The sequence below is a fragment of the Penicillium malachiteum genome (assembly GCF_028827825.1).
Source record: "Penicillium malachiteum strain IBT 17515 chromosome Unknown utg000002l:1.0-8849297.0:1.0-8852440.0, whole genome shotgun sequence".
In the NCBI taxonomy this organism is placed as follows: Eukaryota; Fungi; Ascomycota; class Eurotiomycetes; order Eurotiales; family Aspergillaceae; genus Penicillium; species Penicillium malachiteum.
Window position 1 is genome coordinate 2904086 of NW_026643095.1, and position 22719 is coordinate 2926804.

Consider the following 22719-nt stretch of genomic DNA (forward strand, 5'->3'; position numbering starts at 1 on the left):
CAGACCAAGTCTCCACGGGTGATCGATGATCATATTGTGGTTGGACAAAGTGTTAATAATACTAGGCCGCAAGCAGACATCATCATCGCACGATGCTACGATACACCAGGTACCAGGAACAATTCATTGTCTCAGCCTATATATCCTATATGGATAATTATTATGATTGTGACATACTGGATAATTTAATGTCTGTGATGAATCTCAAGTAAGGTGAAACACTGGGTTAGGTACTATTTCTATCGCGGTCCCAGATAAATTACATCGGGATCAAGTATCATCAAGCACTAAAACGCCAAACTAGCACGCATGATGGGGAGATCCACTCTTATCTGAAATCAAAATGATCCGATTCAAAATCCACGAGATTTGAATCCTCTGCATGCGGATAAAATGACTCCACATGGCACATACTACCATAAAGTCCCACCTCATGATGCAATTTGCAATTTCCTGAGAGTAGAGAGGTCCAGTGAAAAAAACCATGAAATGAATGAGAAAACAAAACTTGGGAAGAAGAGCTCTATGCCACGGCTTCGTTGACCTGAGTTGGTCGAAGAGGCATGCGATTGGAGAGAGGCTTAGAGGCTGGGATTTGCTTGATAGTGAACTCTGCCTCATCCACAGGTCGAGTTTGGGCACTCTCTCCATGGTAGAACTCGCATTCGAGGTCTAAGTACTTGTCCTTGCGTCGATAGATAGTGATAATATCACCTGTGTAGACTGTCCCATAATTCAGGCCTTCCGATCCCCCTTTCAGCCTGGTGGCCCGCCGGAGCTCTGTACCATTTACCCAAATGCACTTGCTAGTTTTGGTAGACACTATGGTTTCAAGCCCGGGCAGCTGCATCCAATCTTCACCTTTCGCGACCGCGCCACTGATTCCAGGGGCATGGAATGTGATCTCCAATGCGTAGGCAGGGATTCGCGTGTCCTCCGAGTCTTCATGGACGACTGACGCGAGAGAACCCCGGCCCCATGAGGTCATTCGACCCTCCAGGCGTAGGTTGAGGTCGAAAATGGAGCCAGGTACACTCTTTAGTCGACCCAGAAGCTTGGGTGGCCTGGCAAAATCGTCGTTGGGCATTTGAGATGGAATCGAGGGGGGATCGGGGCGGTGGACGATAATATCCGATGTCTCAGCTTCACGAGCGCTCATCTGCTGCGCAAGGATCGCCTTTCCAGTTCTTTCGTCAATCGTAGTTAAAAGTTCGATATCAAGTTGTGCCTCCGGAGTATGACCAGGGGGGGCATAAGGAAGTTTGACTTTGCTGGGGACTCGTATCACTGGATTGTTCGCTGGCTGTCTCAGGCAAGTCGAATTCGAATCGACGGGTGACCCTTGCTCTAGTTCCCTTGGGCGCCTTGGGGGTCTCGTCTTGAATGGAATGGGGGGGCCATATTTTCTTCCGAAGGGGTACTGCGCGCACTGTCAAGTCCTATTTGGTGTCGAAGGTTGGTCTGCCGGATCGATACTTCGTTAATCGGAGCGATCTCGGGATGGAGAATAGGGTGTGAGGAGTTCATGTTCAGTCGTCCAACGAGGTTCTCCGCTCCCATCAAGCTGGGTGCAATGCCGCCAAAAGGATGTTCCGGGAGGGAGACGACCGAGTAGACACTGCGCTCATCGGACATCGACTCACCGGAAGAAGCAAAGTCCTCGATATGAGAGTCGGGATTCCATGCGTCTGGATTACCGAGCGCATGAGAACTGCGTAGAGCAGACGGTGTGATCTCGCCGAATAAGCGTCTTGCTTGGTGGTCGGCCGCGACCTGGCTTTCCTGGAAGCTCTCGATTCGTGGAAGTGAAGGGTAGCGAATATCGGCCGGTATGTGCTCAATGCGTGGCCGCTTAGCAAGCCCCTCTTGACTGCTTTCCTCATCGGCCCCAGCTTGATAGCCATATAATCCGTTATCATGAAGAGACAGTTGGGATGCATCAAGTTCCCCTTCATCGTCCTCACCAATGACAGAAAGGCCATCTCGCGGATCGTCCAGAAGCTCATCGTCATCATACTCGTCCACATCAGCGACATCGACAATCCATGGATGTTGAAAACATTCCTTTTCCGTGGGTCGAGCGAAGGGATCACGGTTCAAAAGTTTGGAGACAAAGTCAATTCCGCACTCGGAGATCCCAGCCTGGCGCAAGATGTTGTAATCGGCTTCGCTTGTCATGATACTACGCAGCATCGCAACACCTCGATCTTCAGCGCGGCCTTGAAATGGGGGCAATCCACACAGGATATGGTACAGCACTGCACCAAGTGACCACATATCGACGGCTTGGCTGTACGGAGAGGTTTTTGGAGGTCTACAAATTAGCCACCATCACAATTGAATTCTCAAGAAGATTTTTTACTCACGGATCTCCCACACGACGCCTTTTCCTAGCTTCACCTATTCGGTATGTTTCGTAGTCTGGATAGACCTCTGGCGCACAATATAGTAGTGTTCCACAGAAGGTCTTGAGAAAGGTTTCCTCCTGCGTGACCTTGGATAATCCAAAGTCGGAAATCTTGACTCGCAGCGGATCAAGTGATGCAATCAAGATGTTGTCTGGCTTGATGTCACGATGGGTGATTCGGCGTTGGTGCAGATAGTGCAGTGCGCGCAATAGTTGGCGAGTAATAGTTTGGACCATTTCCTCGGGAATCTTGCCGGGACTCTGCAAGAATGTTGACAGTTCACCACCAGGGACGTATTCCATTATGATGTAGATCCATCGATCATGCTCATGATGGTCAATGTACTGAACAATGTTTGGCTATATTCGACAACAGTGGTTAGTAAATTGATCAATACTCATCGTCTTTTTTTTTCGGATTTCGATCGAAGAATAACTCACATGCTTGAGGTCTCTCATGATCTTCATCTCGTTGTCAACCTTTTGATCAAGGATGCCATTTCTCATGAATCGACGCTTATCTAGCTCCTTGGCTGCGTAAATTGAGCCATGCTGCTTGGTGGCGATTTTGTACACAGTAGCGAAAGCACCCTTGCCGATCTGCCCAGTCACATTGTACATTGGACTACCAGTCCAATGCATGCCAAATGCATTACCAACAGACCATGGCAGAACTGGCTGAGTTGGAACTGGTCGACCGTTGTTATTTCCAGCATCAGCCAAGGCGGCCTGCACTCGCTGAAAATACTGCAGCACATTCTGCGTGTATTTTACAGCGAAATTCTCTCGTGAAGGAATTCGTACAATAAATCGTACTTCATCTGAGCCATGGCTTCCAGTCACAACCTGTATGACGGATCCATTCACAAGCATGCGGCTATTATCCTTGGAATTCTTGCGCAGACGACAATTGTCTACAATAGTTCCGTTCGTCGACGTATCCTGCAACATGATGATGCCGTCTCCTGTGAGGTGGATTCGAAAATGGCAGTTTGAGACTTTCTTGGCGTCATCATTGGATGCCAGGAGAACATCACAGCGAGCACTATTGCGACCGAAACAAAATCCAGTGGAAAGATCATGGACATCTGATGATAAACGCAGCGCAACATCTAGTGCCGCAGTTTCCGATGATTCATAATCTAGAGCCGCTTGCTGCAAGATGTGTTGGGTGCCTAGTGAGGCTGTAGCTGCGACGGCATCGTGAGCAGCATGAGAATTGGGATGGAGGATACAGATGATGTCGGCCAGGTCCTGATCGTGCAGTCCCGAGTTGTGCAGTCCCATACGACGAGGATCGGCAGTCGGCTGAGTAGATTCTTGTGTTGCCTCCATGATGAAGATAGGAAGGATGAATGATGCAATGCGCTAATGATGGAACGAAAAACGACTACTAGAGCTGGAGGCAGATGGCGAAGGGTATATGTGCTGATTGAACGATAAACTTTTGCATAACAGGGGCATGAATAAACAGGATTTTCTGGCCTAAGGTACGGCCTGTAAGTAGATGAACAAGTAAAAGAGGGAAACATCAGGGACAAGAGTATTTATATACCTTGGAGAGGGCACGGGATCACCAGGGCGATGCACCCGGGCAAGTCACCACAACAAGATCGGGGGAAACACAGGAAAAAGTAGAGATATCACAGAACCAATTTGTAACTCCTCCACCACACAGAAATTATGGAGAAGAAGAAAGTGGTAAGGAAAGAGGAGCTAGAATGGGCGTTTCGGGTCTGGATTGCGGGGCTATTGTCGAATCTCCAATTCCCTTATTGATCCGATGAGAGGCTATCTTTTCAATCACGGGACTCCCAGGCAAGATTTTGGCTTTAGTGACCTGGGCTCTTGTAAGGTGTAGTAGGATATGGTTTGCGTTTCGAGGGTAATGACTTTTGTCGAGACAGTGGTAGCACTAGGCGTTTGCAGAGGATCTATTCAGGTATTTTGCGAGGGCGAAGGATGATAAGAAGTGATTTCGTGAAAAGCCTGAAAGCTGTGCATAGATGGAAGTAGGGCGGAGAATTATCTCTGTAGAGATTGGGTGAAGTTGTTAGCTTGGTGCTATCTAGAAGGCCATTGAAGGCGATTGTTTTGACCTGGACTCGAGTGGAAGTTGTACTTACACAAGTTGGCAGGCACCCTTTTCGTCATATCCATCACTGATCGCAAACCAGGTTGTGGATAGAGCGGACAGGGGAGAGCCGGGACGAAAGAAGTCCTGGGAGAGGGTCGTCGTCCGAGAAACAAGAACCAACTCGAGCCGCAAAGTGATTCAATTAGTTAGCCTTAGGCATCATTGGTTCCTGGATGACTGATCAACTTTATTACTTTTGATTGGTCAATTTTGGTCAATTTTGGTTCCCGCAAACCCTTCCAACCATGGATTCGGATCTATGGCCCTTCCAAGGTTTATGCTCTATATAATAACATGATTACTATTATTATTGACTTTAGATATCAAGTTCAAGTTATTATAAAAGACGTTTATTATTTTCAGAATCTGTAAATTTGAGATGAGTTTCCCTCTCGTCTCTACTGAAGTGATGTATCACTTTAGCCACTTAACACCGCCCCACATTAATTTACATTGAATCTACTTGGTGGGGCAGTGCTGCCTAGCCTTCTGTTTCTATAGAGTGCATTCAGGACAAGCTGAACAGTTTCTGCCAGCACCTACTCGTGGACCTAGTAAAGCAAACATTTGAATTATTGCTACTAATGATCCCTATTCTTGTTTCCCTAGTGCTCGACACTACATGTACATATTAGGAACATCATGATTGTGCTTATTCACATGGATGCCACCTAGGTAGTACGTTATCAGTACTACTACTATATGTTTCTGGCACACACTAGTAGTATTCAATACTTTTTTGAAGTTTTTGAACAATTTGAAAAATTATGAATTCAGCCTATGGCGAGATTTGATTGCTCCGAGTCTAGGTACTAGTCGGTCACTAAGCAACCTTGGAACCATTAGTGCTAGTATGTGCCCAGGTGAGAAAGCTAGTATCCCCTGGGCAAACATTGGTGAGAACTTGAACTCGGGAAGAACTTCTCCACGGCTTGATACATACAGTAAAAACACTAAATGTTTGTCCCAGAAGTTTGCACTGTATCATTACAGTATCAATAAATTTCACATTATCTGGCCATATCATGTGCATGTTCTCAGGTGCTAGCATTAAAGCATCTCAATGTCACGGTTCAAGCTGCTTTGACCAACACCTAAGTCTTGATATTCCCAGAAACGCCCTGGCTGAAGTTATTAGGAGCGACATGATTACATGGAATACCAGAACCATCTTGCCCAATTATATTGGCACACTGAAACACTTCATGCTGAATGGTAGTACCATAATTGGGCAATCCAAGAGTGCCGTTAACACTTGTCAAGTTGACGTTGTCAAAAGTAATATTCGGGCATGGATGAAGAGCCGAACAATAGATCGATGCCGCAATGTTGTAGCGTGATGTTCCGGTAATATTCGCCCATGTCACATCCTCGATCTGCATCTTAGAAGTGTTGCAATATTTATTGCTTGCCTCAGTATAGATGCATTGCGAGATCTGGATTGGAAGGCCAACATTTGTCATCTCGAAATTCTTGAATGTGATGTTTTTGATTAATCCACTACCACCACCACCAGCATCTCCGTTGGAATCATCTGTCTCCGGTACCCCTTGCCATGTTTTGATGTATGCGCCATCGGCACAATTCAAACATTTGACGTCTTGAAATGTGATATTGATATCATAGTCTGGCATGGTAGGATACTGTCCGACAGAGCCAATTGTCATACCGTTGGATCCATGACAGGTGACATTCTTAACGAAAAGGTTGGTAGTGTTGCCTTTAGCAGCGATACAATCATCACCATTCGTAATGGTCGCATTCTCAACCAAGAGCATATCACTATTCCAGGAGTCGTATCCGTCTGTATTTGTCGTGTCCCATTGATTATCGCTCGTCGCGTTGACAAGAAAGTTGGTGATAGAAACATTCTTACTAGCCCAAACGAAAGTTGCCCAGAACTGAGGTTGAATTATTGCAAGACCGTCAGCCAGGAGGTTGGTTGAGTTGTAAAATGTGATGCTAATTGGACGTCCTGGTTCATTTGCCCCATTGCGATTTTGGGTGTACCAAGCCTGGCCATTTCCGTTATACCAACCGCCATCTTCTCCACGAAGTGTCACATTGGTCCCACCAAACAGCCACGCTGTAGATTGATTCTGCAAGACCACATTATAAGAGTGCAATCGCCAATACGGGATATTGGTGGAGAAGCGGAGCTCGCCTCGGAGCTTCACATCGCAGTTCAGCAGGTTTGTGGTGTTGAGAACTGAGTTGATATGAAACGTGTTTTGAGAAAAGATGATCGTGCCATTTGTACCACAGAGATCGAAAGCTTGGTGAATTGATGGGGAATCATCAACTGGCTCTCCATTATGGGTGAGGGATTCCGGGTATAAGGTGCATGTAGTGTTTTCGTTGACAACATATGATGCCGCAGAAACGACCCAGATTGTGAGAAGCCAAAATTTCATATTGGAAACAAGTGCCCAGATACACTTGATGCGTGTAAGTTTTGAGATTTCTGGTGAGGATGTTGGAAATAACGAGGTCTTTTATACTCTTTACCCCGGATTCGATTAAAGCTTGATCTCTTGGACCCTGATCGCTCCACATTCAGACGGCCCGAGCTCATGTTCCATCAAGGTTTGGATTTTAATGAGAGCATTTGCCGCTTCAAAAGATCTATAGATGGCATTAGCATATAAGCTCCAAGCGGGTATTGGCTGTGATGCTTTCATATGCCGATTGCACATCTGTTACTCACTTGGGCTAGCAGATGCGGATTAATCCGCAGTGTGTATATTGATGCGTTTTTCGCATAGAAAACAGAGTTCGTGACATATCTTCCCCTCACACTAGCGGGTGCTTTGACATATGACGAAGGCTTAAGTATGCAGAGTTTGTGTAGTTTCAGGTGTTGATCAGTGTCTGTTCACAATAGACTCGAGAGGCGGTATTTGAAATTCCCGCTGTGCAGAGCTATCGTTACATTTGACATCATGAATTGGCTTTCCTCAATATAGACAAATGTTCCTCAAGTAGGCCGGATTTCAAACATCCATAGTATCTTCCAATAGATGTAACGTCCCTCCAAAGAAGACGAATTGCAGCAAGCAGAATTATTCTTCGCCTTTAATCTCGTCTTTGGTTTCCACAACATCCGCATCCTCGTCTTCATAAACCATTTTCCTGACTCGTTTATTGATATTGAGGCACATCAGATCAGGCCGACTATAATGACCCGTTGCATCCGCGAAAAGCTTCGCCGCTAAGATCATGTCCATATCCAAATCAGCGTAAATTATTTTCTCCGTGGTGCTTTCAACTGGCTCAGTCAATCTTCTTCCATCAGGTCCAAATATAGCCGAACTGCCTCCACCTGGAGAAGACATTAATGTGCCCCCTGAGGTATTCATCTGCTCGATGCCCTTTTTGGTGAGTAGTGTCGTGCAATGAAGCACGAAACACTGCGACTCAATAGCATATGTCTGAGAGAGACTCTGACAACCTGATAGAATGGGAGCATCATCCAATTAGTAGATGTTACTCTCAGGCTTCTTCGAATCAACATTTAAAGCTACTCACCTTCAGCAGACATAGACCACAGGTCGGACCCCCCAGTATGCGGGAAAAGACTCGGCCATGCAGCAACGTGAATATCTTCTTGCTGGGAGATGGTATGATACTTCAACAGTGGCTGAATATGCTCCCAGCATGACAAGGCGCCCACACGGGTGAAAGGAAGCTCCGCAACGCTGTCAAAACATTCACCCGAAGCGTCGCCGAATATAGTTCTCTCCATGTGTGTCGGTTTCATCTTTCGGCGGTGATTTTTGATTTGGCCATCCGGACCAATCATTACCTGAGCAATGTACACCGAGTCATTACTGTTCTCTGAGAAACCCAAGGACACAGCAATGGAGTTCTGTAGAGCGCAAAGTTGAATTTTCTTTATCTCTGGAGAGTATAGACGGAGAGAGTTCTTGACATATGCCACGTTGAGACTAACATCGAGTGGTCGCGTCCTACAGCAGTTAGTATCTCCTTATTTCAAAGTATCACTCGCTTTAGGATCTTACCAAATCCAGCAAGGATATCCAGGTATCCAGCATTCGGGAAAAGCAATCAGCTTTGCTCCATTCTTCGCGGCTTCTGCAATTAACTCGCAGGTTTTAGTCACGCCAGCGGCAAGATCAAGCCACTCTGGTTCAGCCTGAGTAACGGCAACCCGAACAGTAGCAGGTTGCGACATCGCGATCTCAGAAGAACAATAGCTTGAACTTTGAAGTTTCGAGATGAGGGGGTGGAGATAGTACCAGTCTTGGGTGAGACGTACTTTTCACTTATCAATTAGCCGACATCTTATGACAGAGTCCACTCCAAGTGAAACTTGACAGATACCGCTAACTTGAATTTATTATTCTTTGCATGAATTAACTCTCATACTGGCACTTGGCTGTACATTATATTTGAAATGCGAAATCCAATATTCCGCGTTTTAGCGGGGTAAATTTCGCGCTCAAGTGTTTCTTATCTCCATTTGATCTCTAGTCCAACCTTGGAAGTCTGCATAGGATGAGTACTAACGGCATCGCTAAGTACCGAAGAGGTACAGTTGATAGCGAAAACAGCTTCTACCCTGATGACTGCTTTTCTTTTCTCAGGCCCCACTGCCAAGGGGTCTTTACTCCACTATTGTTTCAAAAATAGATAGAACTCATAAATATGACGGTACACATACTGTAACTTACGGGCGCTTTACAAAACAGCCTTGTTCCTAAAACAGCCTTGTTCCTAAAACAGCCTTGTTCCTAAAACAGCCTTGTTCCTAAAACAGCCTTGTTCCTAAAACAGCCTTGTAAGAATCTCCAGCGTAAGTAAGTGCGATAGTAAGACAGAAATTTTGAATTTTACAAAGAGACCTCTTCAGTCATTCATAGATGACAATTCCTGTATTCATATCCAGCGAGGCTACGATATGGCGACAACGGGAAGCCACTGAGCTAATGCCGTTAGTTACAGTAGCAGCTACTTGATGTACAAATTTCGAGGTCATGGGACCTTCGACCTCGTAAGGGAGAGATAGAGAGGGATGTGGACTAATTGGGAAGCAGACGCGCTGAGTATTTCCAAAATCTTATACTGTATTATTCTACCAAAGACACGGCTTGGACATTGTTTCCATCTTCTCCACCTTGGGCGTTGACCTCAGCTCCCTCCTCCAGCAGGAGCTGCACTATCTTATCGTATCCTGCCAAAGAAGCAGCTTGGAGAGCATTTCCATACTCTCCACCTTGGGCGTTGACCTCAGCTCCCTCCTCCAGCAGCAGCTGCACTACCTCATCGTGCCCTCCATAAGACGCAGCTTGAAGAGCATTTCCATAGTATCCACCTTGGGTGTTGACCTCAGCTCCCTCCTCCAGCAGCAGCTGCACTACCTTATCGTGCCCTCCATAAGACGCAGCTTGAAGAGCATTTCCATAGTATCCACCTTGGGCGTTGACCTCAGCTCCCTCCTCCAGCAGCAGCTGCACTACCTCATCGTGCCCTCCATAAGACGCAGCTTGAAGAGCATTTCCATAGTATCCACCTTGGGCGTTGACCTCAGCTCCCTCCTCCAGCAGCAGCTGCACTACATCATCGTGCCCTCGTAAAGACGCAGCTTGGAGAGCATTTCCATAGTATCCACCTTGGGCGTTGACCTCAGCTCCCTCCTCCAGCAGCAGCTGCACTACATCATCGTGCCCTCGTAAAGACGCAGCTTGGAGAGCATTTTCATACTCTCCACCTTGGGCATTGACCTCAGCTCCCTTCTCCAGCAGGAGCTGCACAATCCTATCGTGTCCTTCCAAAGACGCAGCTTGGAGAGCATTTCCATACTCTCCACCTTGGGCGTTGACCTCAGCTCCCTCCTCCAGCAGCAGCTGCATAATCTTATCGTGTCCTTCCAAAGACGCAGCTTGGAGAGCATTTTCATACTCTCCACCTTGGGCATTGACCTCAGCTCCCTTCTCCAGCAGGAGCTGCACAATCCTATCGTGTCCTTGCAAAGACGCAGCTTGGAGAGCATTTCCATAGTATCCACCTTGGGCGTTGACCTCAGCTCCCTCCTCCAGCAGCAGCTGCACTACATCATCGTGCCCTCGTAAAGACGCAGCTTGGAGAGCATTTTCATACTCTCCACCTTGGGCATTGACCTCAGCTCCCTTCTCCAGCAGGAGCTGCACAATCCTATCGTGTCCTTCCAAAGACGCAGCTTGGAGAGCATTTCCATACTCTCCACCTTGGGCGTTGACCTCAGCTCCCTCCTCCAGCAGCAGCTGCATAATCTTATCGTGTCCTTCCAAAGACGTAGCTTGGAGAGCATTTCCATACTCTCCACCTTGGGCGTTGACCTCAGCTCCCTCCTCCAGCAGGAGCTGCACTACCTCATCGTGCCCTCCATAAGACGCAGCTTGAAGAGCATTTCCATAGTATCCACCTTGGGCGTTGACCTCAGCTCCCTCCTCCAGCAGGAGCTGCACTACCTTATCGTGCCCTTGTAAAGACGCAGCTTGGAGAGCATTTCCATACTCTCCACCTTGGGCGTCGACGTGCGCTCCTTTCTCCAGCAGGAGCTGCACAATCCTATCGTGTCCTTGCAAAGACGCAGCTTGGAGAGCATTTCCATAGTATCCACCTTGGGTGTTGACCTCAGCTCCCTCCTCCAGCAGCAGCTGCACTACATCATCGTGCCCTCGTAAAGACGCAGCTTGGAGAGCATTTTCATACTCTCCACCTTGGGTGTTGACCTCAGCTCCCTCCTCCAGCAGGAGCTGCACTACCTTATCGTGCCCTTGTAAAGACGCAGCTTGGAGAGCATTTCCATACTCTCCACCTTGGGCGTCGACGTGCGCTCCTTTCTCCACCAGAAACTCCACGACCTTCTCATAACCATTCAGTGAGGCCCAGATGATAGGGTAGGTTCCGGTGCCATCGGTTGAATTGATACCTTTCCCATCGAGAGACAGTAGAAACTCAACCTCCCGTTCATGCCCGTTAAATGACGCCAGATGTAAAGCAGTCATCGAAGGTGGAGACCTATAACTCTCGAGAGCTGTCCAAAAGATAGGGAACCACAATGAAAATATCCTTCTACTCATATCGTAGATTTGCTGAACTTGATCGGTCGCTTCTTGGTCTTGGGTCAGACTCATCTTCCGTTTGTGGTCCGGCCAATGTACTGCTGAATACTCCAGGAAGCTCCGAATGTTAGAGTTTGAATCCTCATTGTATTCCAGATCTTCCATCAATAGGTATCGTAAACAGATAATAGCCATTTGATCCTCGGTGTCTGTTATGTTCCACGAGTATAAGCCGTTGGAACTGTTAGAACTACTCCTTTTAACAAGAAATTCTCTTGCTGTCTGATGAATCAAGTAGATCTTGGAGTTCTTGATGAAAACAAAAAGACCACATAATCGACGCAGCTTTTTGTCGATATGAAATGATTCAAGTCCAGCTTCGGCTGCAGTTTGGGCTTGTGGAGAAGTGGCAATACCGAGCGCCATGGCCATTTCCGCTGTCGTTAAAGGGCGCCGTGCTGCGATGATAATTTGTAAGATCTTCCTCGCAGTGTCTACTTGACCCGGGTGCACTCGACTAAGAATCTTCTCGTATGCCTTATCCACTGATTGGGGTATTAACTGTATTTGTTCCTCAGTAGGTCGAATACTATACTTGAACATAGACTCAATATCGTCAATGGCTAAATGTAGCCAGAGATACGTACGGTGCTCCATTTGCAGAAGCTGCTGCCTGAGTCGCTGCTCTGTGGCCTTTGATAACTTCGCTCTTTCAGCGAGCTGTTTCACTCGCATCTTTACAACAAGATCAATTTCTTGGTGGATTTGAGCGTTTTCTTCCTCGCCTTTCAGATGGAGATGTGGAAAAAAGTCTGTAATTTTTTGGAACCCATTCTGGGTATCATCATAGGGGCGACTAGTGACTAGGAATTTCAACCAGGTACCCTGTCTCTGCGAACGTGGCAGACGATGAAATGACTGTAGCTTCTCAATAAGTCGATTCTGATCAATCTCACGGCACTCGTCAAGCGCATCGAGTAGACAAATCGTCTTGCATGATTCATCTGATAATACGGCGGTTGTAAAAATTCGCCATAGTTCGTCAACCTCTTGTCGCAGCTTTTCACCATTTTTTTCCCATGACGGTATGGCATGACGCAAGAGCTGAGGCCGCTGGCCAAAAAGCTGATGGAGTACTGAGCAGAGTGCTGTAGCAAGATGATTCTGCTCGTCGTTGTCCTTGAAAAAAAAGTAACACATGGTTACCCCTGGAGCAGAACCTTCTAAATAGCCTTCGATTATCGATCGGGAGAGCACAGACTTTCCACAGCCTGGGTCAGCAGACACTATGAGAAGATCGTTACAGTTGCTTTCTGACCAACGGATATATTCAGGGCTCTGTGTAGCCCACAGGCAGGTCCCTTCCACTTTTCTAGGATTGATATTCTTTTGCTCCTCGTAACTTGATACCTTGAATATTTGGTGGCAGCGGTGTTGCTGATCTGTTAAAGTAAATGCAACCTTCTCACGATGATATTTTTCTTGTTGACTGTATGCTTGATCCAGGCGTCGATTTGTGCCTTTGATTTCGGCCTTCAACCCGTCTACATAGAGCCATATGAGTAAGCCACCGTTTATTCGGGACTAATTGAGCTAGGATTAATCTTACTTACTGCATATATCTACTACCAAGCTCTCTTGTGAAACACGGCCAACAGGGATGTAGCACAGCAGCTCTTTTGTATATGCTGCGGCTGCTAGAGCAGCATATCCCTGCCATTGCTTGTTCTTGTGCGAGTCGGCATAATCACAAACACCGCGGATGACAACGCAGGGGAAGTCCAACATCAAACCAGCTGCCTCCATCTCGAAGCACAGAGCCCCAGTCTCTAAACGAAGTTGCTCTCTTGTCCGTCCGTGCTTGATGACCCTATTCCCAGAAGCAATGATACCATAATGGGGCTGTGGATCCTCGTCCTCGCGTTCACCTCTGGTCTCTTCCCACTCAGCTAGACATCCATCACAGCTCCCTACACTGGCAGGATGATCATGCTGCGCCTGAAAGAGTCGATCGGACTGTGCAGTAGGCCGGCCAAAATTCTTCCGAGTCCGAGTGGTTCTTCCGATTGCGCTTTGAACATATTCCAGGTAGCGGGGGTCATCCCTCAGCGTGGCAGCTCTCATCGTGCCAACCGCGGTCAATATTGCCCTCGGCGGGCTGTTTAACGAGCCCGTTCGTTCAAATTCGCCATCTGCAATAATCTTGCCCATATCATATTGAATTACCCCGCCGCAAGTGCCCTGGGGGTAGCTAATCACGATATCGCCAAGGCGGATATCATGAGCAGCGGAAGGGATTCCACCCCCAATACCGACCATCAGTCCGATTCGAAGTGACTTGGAGAAAGAGCGAAGCATGTTGGTTGCGACCGTAGCCGCTGAGGTGGTTCCGTACTGGCCTCCAGGAAGGCAGGCGATCACGACGTAATGTTTGCCGATTCGTCCCAACGTGTAGGTATTCGAGTCCGCTGCATCTTGCTCCTCGAGAATACCAAAATGCTCATCTAGCATTTCGGCTGCTGCTGCAGCCTCGATCGGAAGAGCACAGATCCAGCCGATTTGAAAGGCATCTTGTGGAGGATGGGCCATGTAGACGGCTGCTGTGGTTTTGCGGAAAGAATGGTGGTTTTTTTTTTTGATGATGAAGATTAGGAAAAGTTGAATAAGAAAAGAGGTTCATGACTCCTGTGCGGGGTCGCCACGAGAAAAGAGCCCCATCGCGTGCAGGAGCAGCCCCGTCACCAGCAGCAGAAACTCAGCCCGGGCTGAGGGGAGGAGCGTAGCGCGGCACTAGAGCAATTGCGATTGGAGATAGCCACCAGCCGCTAGCTAGAGTGCGTCGCACGTGACAGCATGGCCTGTGACCGACCGATGTTGTGGCACTACGAAGTCCAATCAGCACTGGTGGTTGGAGCAACATCAGAAGTAGAGATATGGCACCTACACTTGAAGCATGGCAACCTGAACTCATCCGTGACATGATCTAAGGCCCCCAACTGTATACTAACGCGCAAATTTCTGAGGCTGCCCATTGTACCCCACGATCAGTCAACACTATCCGGGTCACCAACTCTCATATCGTTGGTTTCCGTGCTGGTGCTTTTTTACAATAAATTATACATGAAGGTCTTTCAAGATCCCACGATCAGTAAGTTGAGGGCCGCGCGATGGGTCTTGAGCAGCCAATTATTATCCATGACCACAGTCACGTGTATTATCCAATACCCAAGTACACCCTCGACAAAGAACGAAGAAAACAAGTTCGTAATATTCAGTAATTATAATACCGTAACTCTGTTATCTGATACCAAACATGACCTTAGGTGGTTATCACTTTACTATGGTCCATGAAATAAATTTACAGGCTAGTTCCTTGGCAGTGGGGCCTGAGAAAAGAAAAGCAGTCATCAGGGTAGAAGCTGTTTTCGCTATCGACTGTACTTTCTTGATCTGAATTCGAGGCGATAGTAACCGCAGACATGGTCTATAATTAAGACCCTAAATGGACCGCAGGCGCGGGGGGGGGGCGCCCTGGTATGAAGGTTAGACAATTCACTAGACTATATATAGAAATCTAACATTTGAAAGAAGGGTATCCAATCACGTTGACAACTTGAAAGACTGGGTGGGGGTTTACGGTCGCATCTGTCTGATGCTCCAGGGCTTGAGTTTCTCTGTGCTCAGTACATAGTCCTTTGAATAAAAAGTGGACCCTAATTCCAAGGATATTCAACATACCAAGTACATCGGGCGAAAGTAACAAAGGGAATATGAAATGGCCAGAGTAGTAATACCCATGGAGGGATGAAAGAACCCACTTTAGGATAACAAGCTAAATGGAAGTTAGGTGAAAGCACATATAAAAGATTTTCAGAAGAAATTGAATGAATACTTCAACATTTGAAGTTTGAGCTAAGTCAACTTTCAACAACAAACCAAAAACTCGAAGGATAATATAAGACATGATTCTTCAAAACAGATATGAGATCAACTGAAAGGATATCCGCAATCAAAAGGAGTCACAGAAGTTTCCAAGGCTCTTTGTGCGTGTCTCATATTGAATTTTTTTCATTCTCCTCTCATCAAATGCTCACTCTGCGCCCAGGTTTGCTTTCAATTCATATTGAAAGAGCGATTCGTTATTATGTGGGTTGTGACTCCGAGGTCCTTTGTCACTCTAAACTAAGCAATGATTTCTTACATTCTCTTATAAGGAAAGACAGCCTCTCGCTCTCATACAAGAGAATTTGTTCTAAGTTCTCGAAATCATTTGCCTTCTATTTGAAGGAGAAGACTTGATAATTTCAGCTCTCTCTGCACCCTTCCGTGCGATCACATTGTCCATTAGACACCATGCCTCGTAGAAAGCGTGAAGAAAGTTTGGAGTTGGAAGAGGAGCGTCGAGAAGCACCTGATGGCCCTGCAACGCCTACATCAGAAGAATCTGAAGGAGGATTTGGATCTGTATGGGATTCTGTGAATCGCAAGCCTGTCGGCATCGAAGCCTTGGACCTTACCCATTCCTACGTACAATATCTTAAGGTTGAAAAGCCCGTTGATGCTCAGAATGAAGAAAAACAAGTGATGGCGCTGGAGAAGACTTCAACACACCTTTGGAAAAAGCCCGAGGTAGCTGAGCCGCCAGTGTGGCACATTTCAGAAATACCTCAACAGTGGCATCCAATTGAGCATGATATAGACCCAAGGCACGTCCCCAGAATATTAATGAGAAAGGCAACCCACTAATTAATTGTTGAACATAGTGACATTGAAGGTCAAATCCAACGTTGCTTTGAGCGAATTGAGGAGGGAATCATGCCGCAGCTATTTGAATCAAGGTTGTTGAAGCTTGAAAAGGACAGACTGGAGATCCAGTGAGTACCAAAAGATTTCCAACTCGAAAAGAGAAAATAAAAGACCGAATTCTACCTTTTTTCCAAACCGCTAACATGGGAAATATCAGAATCCAGAAACGCAACGAGGATCCTTTCCTATGCCCCGCGGTTCGCAAGCGAGTGAGCACATTAGAACAACTTTGGGACATAGTTCGGAGAAAGGGAGATAAAGACAAGCAACTGGTCAATATTGAAGCTGTTTTGGATGCATATAGATCAGGCAAGCTGACCTGGACTGGGCTTGTTACCTATTGGTCAAATGGCAATAAACTCTGTGAACCTCGACCATTTAGCTGGGACGAATTTGAGACGATTAACAAATATTATGATGGAAATCAATCATTCTGGACTGAAGGGGTGAGTAATCTTCCAGTACGGATACTTTTTTTAGTTCATTTCTGACCATACCCGACCAGCTTGATGGACCGGGACCTGAGTCTGCAAAGTATCGATTCATCGTGCCCGCGTCGCCCTTTCACCCCTTTTTGAATACTGTAAGTCCTACCGGAAAATGCTACTATAACACTGAAGCAAATCCTCACACATTATAGTATAACGTTATGGTACGGCTTCCCGGCGTGGATTGGTGGGAAGAATTTACATTCTTATACGACACTGGATCAACTATGTGCAGGCTCTTCGAGGATGATCTACGTCAGCTCCAAGGACACTGGAATGTCAGAGACCCAGGCCATAATATCCCTCTTATGGGCACAGTACTAGCAGAAGAGCACTCGAGCTTCACTGGGGATAGGGTCGTCATGGTTGAAGTTGCCCTGAGGCATCCTGGCATTGAAGATACTCGCCTCACCCCCTGGGTCAGGATTCAGTGTGCAGTGACTGATGGAAATTGTCCAACCGATTCGCCCAGAAGACTCGACGGGCCCTGGATACGCTATTTCATGCATACTCTAACGGAGCCCAATGGAAGAAACGAGCTCTATTTCGACACCCAGAACCGTTGGTGGCGACGGGGCTCATCTGAGATCCCTCTAGGTCAGCGGCGGCTTCCACGACTGGATAGGTATGGGGGCACAGATCAAGATGTTAACATCCAGCCAGCTCCATGGAATCCGCCCCTCCCAGAGGCTGATCCACAACTGCCAGCGTATTCAGAATTGCACCCACCCGGAGGAGTAGGACCTCCGCTTTCAGATGAGTACTTACGATCTCGTGCGGATTTACCTCTCAAGAAATCGCCGCCGAATACATACCGCTGGTCCTTGGGTACCCCCACTGCCGATTGATGGAGCAGTGAAAATTCTCAATCCCAAGTTCTTGGTGATACTTCATGTCGATTTGTGTTGAATTTATGTGGCGTGGTTCTGATACTAGTAGTAACTCATGTAGTTAACTTCGATGTTGACTTGGGAGATTCCAATGTTTAACACTTGCATTTGATTCAATTCTTGGCTTTGCTCAACCCTGAAATCATTATCAATAGATGTAGTAACTGAGTCATCGGAGGATGGTGCAATTCTTAGGTAAATAAAAATCGAAAGCCACTTAAACATTTAGAGCAATTAGTGGCGCACGGAGGCTAAGGTTTCCGAAACCTCTCCGACATGGAGCCCTGAGCTTTTGACTCATCCTTCCCATTGAGCTCAAACCCCAGCAAGATGCCCAAGAAAGCCCTCTTTGTGATTGACACCCAAGCGGAGCTTGTTTCAATCTCCAGTACTGCGATGCCGTATGGAGCGCGTATCTGTGAGGTTGGGACCAAGATCCTCAACCGTGCGAGAACCCAACCAGCCAAAGAGCTCGACATTATTATGGTGCAACACTCCGACGATCCAGAAGATCCTAACGCGACTTTGTTACGTGGCAACGAAGCGTGGGAACTCGCTCTACCTCCTCGTGAAGATGCTGAAAATGAGAGAGTTGTTCATAAAACCACTGGTTAGTAATGTACTCTCCTCGGGGTTAAATAGAAAATGACTCATAGGCTGTACCTAGGGGACACATTCGAATCTAACCCAACCTTGGCAAATGATTTGAAAGCTCGAGGAGTGACTACCATTGTAGCCTTTGGGGTGCAGAGTGAGTGTTGCGTTCGCGCTACTAGTCGCGGGGCCATCAGTGCGGGATTTGAAGTGGTGTTGCTGCAAGGGGCGCACTCGACATATCACAACCAAGAAACGGGGAAAAGCGCAGAAGAAATCGAAAGCGAGATTGAGGAGGAGCTTCAGGCGATCGGTGTTCAGGTTATACCCTGGGATAAATATGAGTTTTAAATTGTTTGCATTGAGAGCAATATTTACAGATATCATGAGGAGTATATAACAATTTGTTAGTAGATCAAAGAGTATTCATTTTTGGTGTCAACACCCTTGGAAAGGATTTCGGTATTATTGTTTAACACACATGAAGCCACAGCCGTCCCGGGCTCGTTCACATGCTTTCTTTAGAGCCTGTTCCTCCACGTCTGTCCACTTTACACTCAGTTCATCCCAAGGCTTGCGTCCTTTGAACTCCTCGCGGAAAGTCTTTTGCATTGCCTGAAGACGGGAGACCTCGCGAGGATCTCCGGTACCCGAGTACACAATAAACAAAGTGCATGAGGGCAGAGATTCGTAAATCCGGGTAATGTTTGAGACTGTCTGCGAGACCGTGGTGGCAAGAACAGGGTCAAAGATGCGTGCCGAGGCATCGTCGGTGCTGGTGGTAGGCGTGGTCTCCTCGGGCAAGGCAGAAACTTCACTAGATTGGTTGGCGTTGTTCGCATCGGGAAGACGTGTACACCAGCCACGGAATTGCTCCAGCTCGCGAAGACGACCCCAAACGAAATCCACACCACCACTAGGAACAGCAGGGTATGCAGCATCGCCGTTGATAGCGGAAGATATGCCCTTCACCACAGCATCATCGTTCTTGCATCCGATGGCAGCAGTCGCCTGCGCTCCAAACCCGCGCTCTGGGTTTCCCCAATCGACCACAGCTCCAGCTCCAGTTCGGGGTCGATTGGAAGCTGGGAGAGTGGAGCGCTTGGAGCGGGCGAGTCGGTGGAAGATGCTTTCATTAGAGGCATCGCTGGTACCCCAACCAACGCCCTTCTCACACTTCAATTTCACCAAGTCCAGGACAGCACGGGCATCTTCAATCGAGTCATGGCCGGCGCTACCGGTCTGAATGGATTTGTTCAGGTACTTTTGAGTGAGCCACTTGAGGCTGCACTTTAAGGGAGGGCCACGTGGGTGGGGGTATATGATACCCGTGTCAACGATGAAGGGGTGGGTGAATTTCAGCGCCGTCAAATCTGAGTTGAGGGAGTGTCCGACCAGAATGGAGCGAGGCGTCAGAATGGAAAGAAGTTTCTGTTGGATATCGGACAGGGTAGTTGTGACGGGGTCCAGCATTTCCTCAGTGATGCCAGAATATTGGGTAAGGTAGTCAACGATTGGTCGGGCAGGCTTTACCAACTCGTCTAAGATGACCTCGCCATCCCAGCGCATCATACTGATACGAGTAAGCTCGGACTTACCACCTTCCGTCATACACATCTCACAGTCAAGGGCCAACACATCGCGACCGGCGGTCATGCTGCCCTGTTCGGTTTCAGCGTCGGGTACATCACCGGCCTCCAAGCTTGGAACCAACGAGTCAACCCAGCCATCTTCCGTAGATTCATTGTTTGAACGACGAGTATTGTTGTATGAAGCCTTTTCTTCCTCTGAATTGAAAAACGCCGGGTGTAAGGTGTACTCGTTCTCTTGCAGTTGCTCCATAGTACTAATAAACTTTGTGATAGGGGTTCGTTTTGCGACGAAGCCATCCTTAGTTCGAGCCGGCTGCGCCCCTTTGCGCTTGGGTTCTGAGTTGTCCTTGGACTTGGGTAGCTGAGATAGCAGGATTGCCTGCAGGGGCGAATGCACTTTATTGTATTTGGTATCGCCAGGAGCTCTAACGGGCCAGATATCTGGGAATATCTTTGCGAGCTCGCGCAAGGGCAAAGGAAGCGTATCCTGGGAAAGGGGTCGTGGATTGAATTGATCAGACCGGTCCTCGAGTGGGAGTCCCTGCTTCCACTTTTCGAAGTCGGCGGCCTTTCGGTCTTCGGCAGTTTGCTCTGTCATTCCCGTCTGCTCAGGAATTGGCATATTTTTTTTCGCTGATAGGTTCCAATGGAATTGACCCATCAAACATACCAATTTCTAGCCCAGGAACCATCAGGACAGCCACTTTTTGCATGCGTCCAGAGTGTTTGACAGAGATCCATTTGGGAGCAATTCCGTCTGCAAAGCAGTACAGAAGTAAACCCTGGAGGTCGGCGATTCGAATTGAAGACTGTAACTTGCCACCCACATATTTAACATCTGGGTATTTTGTTTTTTCTCCATCAACTCGTCGCTTCTTTGATTGATTTTGCGTGTTCGAGTTGGCAGGTTTATTTGAGGCGTCGGAGGATGAAGGGGGGTCATTTGGGTCTTGATTTGCGGGGATAACGTTGGTTGCATGATCTACTGCATCCATAGCGATGGAAGAATCATTCTCGTCATGTTTGCGCTTCATTCCTGTACATAGGGTGGCCTGCGACATGTTGAAACTTGAGAGCGACACGTTAAGGCCAAACGAAAGCTCGACTAAAATGGAAGCTTTTCGGTGGGCAGAAAGCCTTGGATTCAGCAGGCGGTCAGATGAACTGGCTAGGCGGTGCTACCATCCCCATACTTCAAGATTTCCAGTTGTTTTCATTTCATCATTATGTATTAACTTTTTTCATTTTGAATTGGATCTGAATATTCATTACTCATCGATAGCAATATGAGCCTTTTAGCATTGACATTATCGCAAAAAGTCAGCGTGTTCATGTGTAAATATCAGACCGTCGAATTACAAATTCATTACATTGACCGCCTTGAAGAGCCGCCTAATTTCTTTCCTATCTCCATGTGACCGGTATCAACCCCTCGGTAAATTACGTATTCAGGCCCGATCTGATAACAGGGATCGCCGGGTAAAATTCGCCTCAGTCACGCAATCAATCTTCATCCTGTATAGAAACTCACTTGCACCACCCTGGTTCATTTTCCGAGGTAGTTGGTATATTGCATCTATATCCAGCACAGACCCGCCACTCAATTGCCTGTCCAGAGGCAGTTATCATTTTTCTGGGTCTCTTCCTCGACTACTCTCCACTCCCTGCGATATCCTCCTCATATACCCCCCTCCTTCATCATGTCGGCACTCATCGAAATCACGACTGAGACCGAGTTCGCGGCACAGCTCAGCTCACTCTCGCCCTCTGCGCTTGTCGTCCTATACTTCCACACTCCATGGGCCGCGCCTTGCGCTCAGATGCGCACTGTTCTCTCCGCTCTTGCCTCCCAGTACCCCGCTACGGCCCCGCCGACCATTTCGTTTATCAGCATCAATGCCGAAGAGTTGCCCGACATCTCGGAGGAGTATGATGTTTCCGCGGTTCCATTTGTCGTTTGTCTACGCAGTGGCCAGATCCTCGAGTCTATTAGCGGCAGCGACGCTATCAAAGTCCGTGATGCTATTGAGCGTCATGCTGGCCGCGGAAATGGCGCCGTTGCCCCAGGCCCCGCCGACGGTGTCCACAGAGCGCACATTCCACCTGCCCTGTCTGCCGTGCCACGCGACGATGGTCCGATGACTGCCACCCAGTCTCCGGTTGCTGCTCCGGATGCCGTTGGTCCAGCTGCTAATGCTACTCCTGTCGCTGCTGCTCCTACCCTTACACCTGAGCAGTCCAAGGAAGCACTCTTCGCCCGTCTGGCTGAGCTTGTCAAGGCTGCACCCGTCATGCTGTTCATGAAGGGAACTCCTAGCTCACCGCAGTGTGGCTTTTCCCGGCAATTGGTTGGTATTCTCCGTGAGCGAAGCGTCAAGTACGGATTCTTCAATATTCTGGCAGATGAAGACGTGCGACAGGGTCTGAAGGAGTTCGCTGATTGGCCCACTTTCCCTCAACTGTGGGTTGGTGGAGAGCTTGTTGGCGGTCTGGATATTGTATGTTCTCTTCCCCATTTACCTATAAAGATCCAGCATTTCTAATTACTTGACGCAGGTTCGTGAGGAGATTAACGGCGATCCTGACTTCTTAAACGGCTACTCTGTCAACAAGTAGAGGATTGGCCTTGGCATGATACCCATGAAGTGCGGAGATACTTACTAGTACTGGTAGTCACCCCGGATGACTATCTTGATGATATATGTTTTCTACCGTATGAAACAAAAAAAATATTCAAA

The 22719-nt window shown here is 47.6% G+C and overlaps 8 protein-coding genes across 8 annotated transcripts; 3 read left to right on the forward strand and 5 right to left on the reverse strand.

Moving 5' to 3' along the window:
- Positions 1 to 523: 523 nt before the first annotated feature.
- N7483_004139 (CAMK family serine/threonine-protein kinase) lies at positions 524 to 3742 on the reverse strand (the record flags this gene model as incomplete). The annotated part of the gene is made up of 4 exons (XM_057087576.1): positions 524 to 1420; positions 1477 to 2314; positions 2367 to 2767; positions 2849 to 3742. The coding sequence occupies 4 exons, from the start codon at positions 3740 to 3742 to the stop codon at positions 524 to 526; spliced, it is 3030 nt and encodes a 1009-aa protein (XP_056947405.1).
- Positions 3743 to 5638: 1896 nt separating this feature from the next.
- N7483_004140 (exo-polygalacturonase) lies at positions 5639 to 6958 on the reverse strand (the record flags this gene model as incomplete). The annotated part of the gene is made up of 1 exon (XM_057087577.1): positions 5639 to 6958. One exon carries the CDS (start codon positions 6956 to 6958, stop codon positions 5639 to 5641), a length of 1320 nt encoding a protein of 439 aa, XP_056947406.1.
- A 648-nt stretch (positions 6959 to 7606) lies between these two features.
- Positions 7607 to 8739, reverse strand: N7483_004141 (carbon-nitrogen hydrolase family protein; the record flags this gene model as incomplete). The annotated part of the gene is made up of 3 exons (XM_057087578.1): positions 7607 to 7995; positions 8073 to 8512; positions 8567 to 8739. 3 exons carry the CDS (start codon positions 8737 to 8739, stop codon positions 7607 to 7609), a joined length of 1002 nt encoding a protein of 333 aa, XP_056947407.1.
- Positions 8740 to 9634: 895 nt separating this feature from the next.
- N7483_004142 (uncharacterized protein) lies at positions 9635 to 14200 on the reverse strand (the record flags this gene model as incomplete). Its single annotated transcript, XM_057087579.1, has 2 exons — positions 9635 to 13155; positions 13225 to 14200. The coding sequence occupies 2 exons, from the start codon at positions 14198 to 14200 to the stop codon at positions 9635 to 9637; spliced, it is 4497 nt and encodes a 1498-aa protein (XP_056947408.1).
- A 1764-nt stretch (positions 14201 to 15964) lies between these two features.
- Positions 15965 to 17753, forward strand: N7483_004143 (uncharacterized protein; the record flags this gene model as incomplete). Its single annotated transcript, XM_057087580.1, has 5 exons — positions 15965 to 16257; positions 16375 to 16485; positions 16575 to 16863; positions 16923 to 17000; positions 17058 to 17753. The coding sequence occupies 5 exons, from the start codon at positions 15965 to 15967 to the stop codon at positions 17751 to 17753; spliced, it is 1467 nt and encodes a 488-aa protein (XP_056947409.1).
- A 372-nt stretch (positions 17754 to 18125) lies between these two features.
- On the forward strand, positions 18126 to 18740 carry N7483_004144 (cysteine hydrolase family protein; the record flags this gene model as incomplete). Its single annotated transcript, XM_057087581.1, has 2 exons — positions 18126 to 18405; positions 18463 to 18740. The coding sequence occupies 2 exons, from the start codon at positions 18126 to 18128 to the stop codon at positions 18738 to 18740; spliced, it is 558 nt and encodes a 185-aa protein (XP_056947410.1).
- A 114-nt stretch (positions 18741 to 18854) lies between these two features.
- Positions 18855 to 21042, reverse strand: N7483_004145 (RNA exonuclease; the record flags this gene model as incomplete). The annotated part of the gene is made up of 2 exons (XM_057087582.1): positions 18855 to 20614; positions 20652 to 21042. 2 exons carry the CDS (start codon positions 21040 to 21042, stop codon positions 18855 to 18857), a joined length of 2151 nt encoding a protein of 716 aa, XP_056947411.1.
- Positions 21043 to 21681: 639 nt separating this feature from the next.
- N7483_004146 (PICOT family protein) lies at positions 21682 to 22597 on the forward strand (the record flags this gene model as incomplete). Its single annotated transcript, XM_057087583.1, has 2 exons — positions 21682 to 22479; positions 22538 to 22597. 2 exons carry the CDS (start codon positions 21682 to 21684, stop codon positions 22595 to 22597), a joined length of 858 nt encoding a protein of 285 aa, XP_056947412.1.
- Positions 22598 to 22719: the final 122 nt, after the last annotated feature.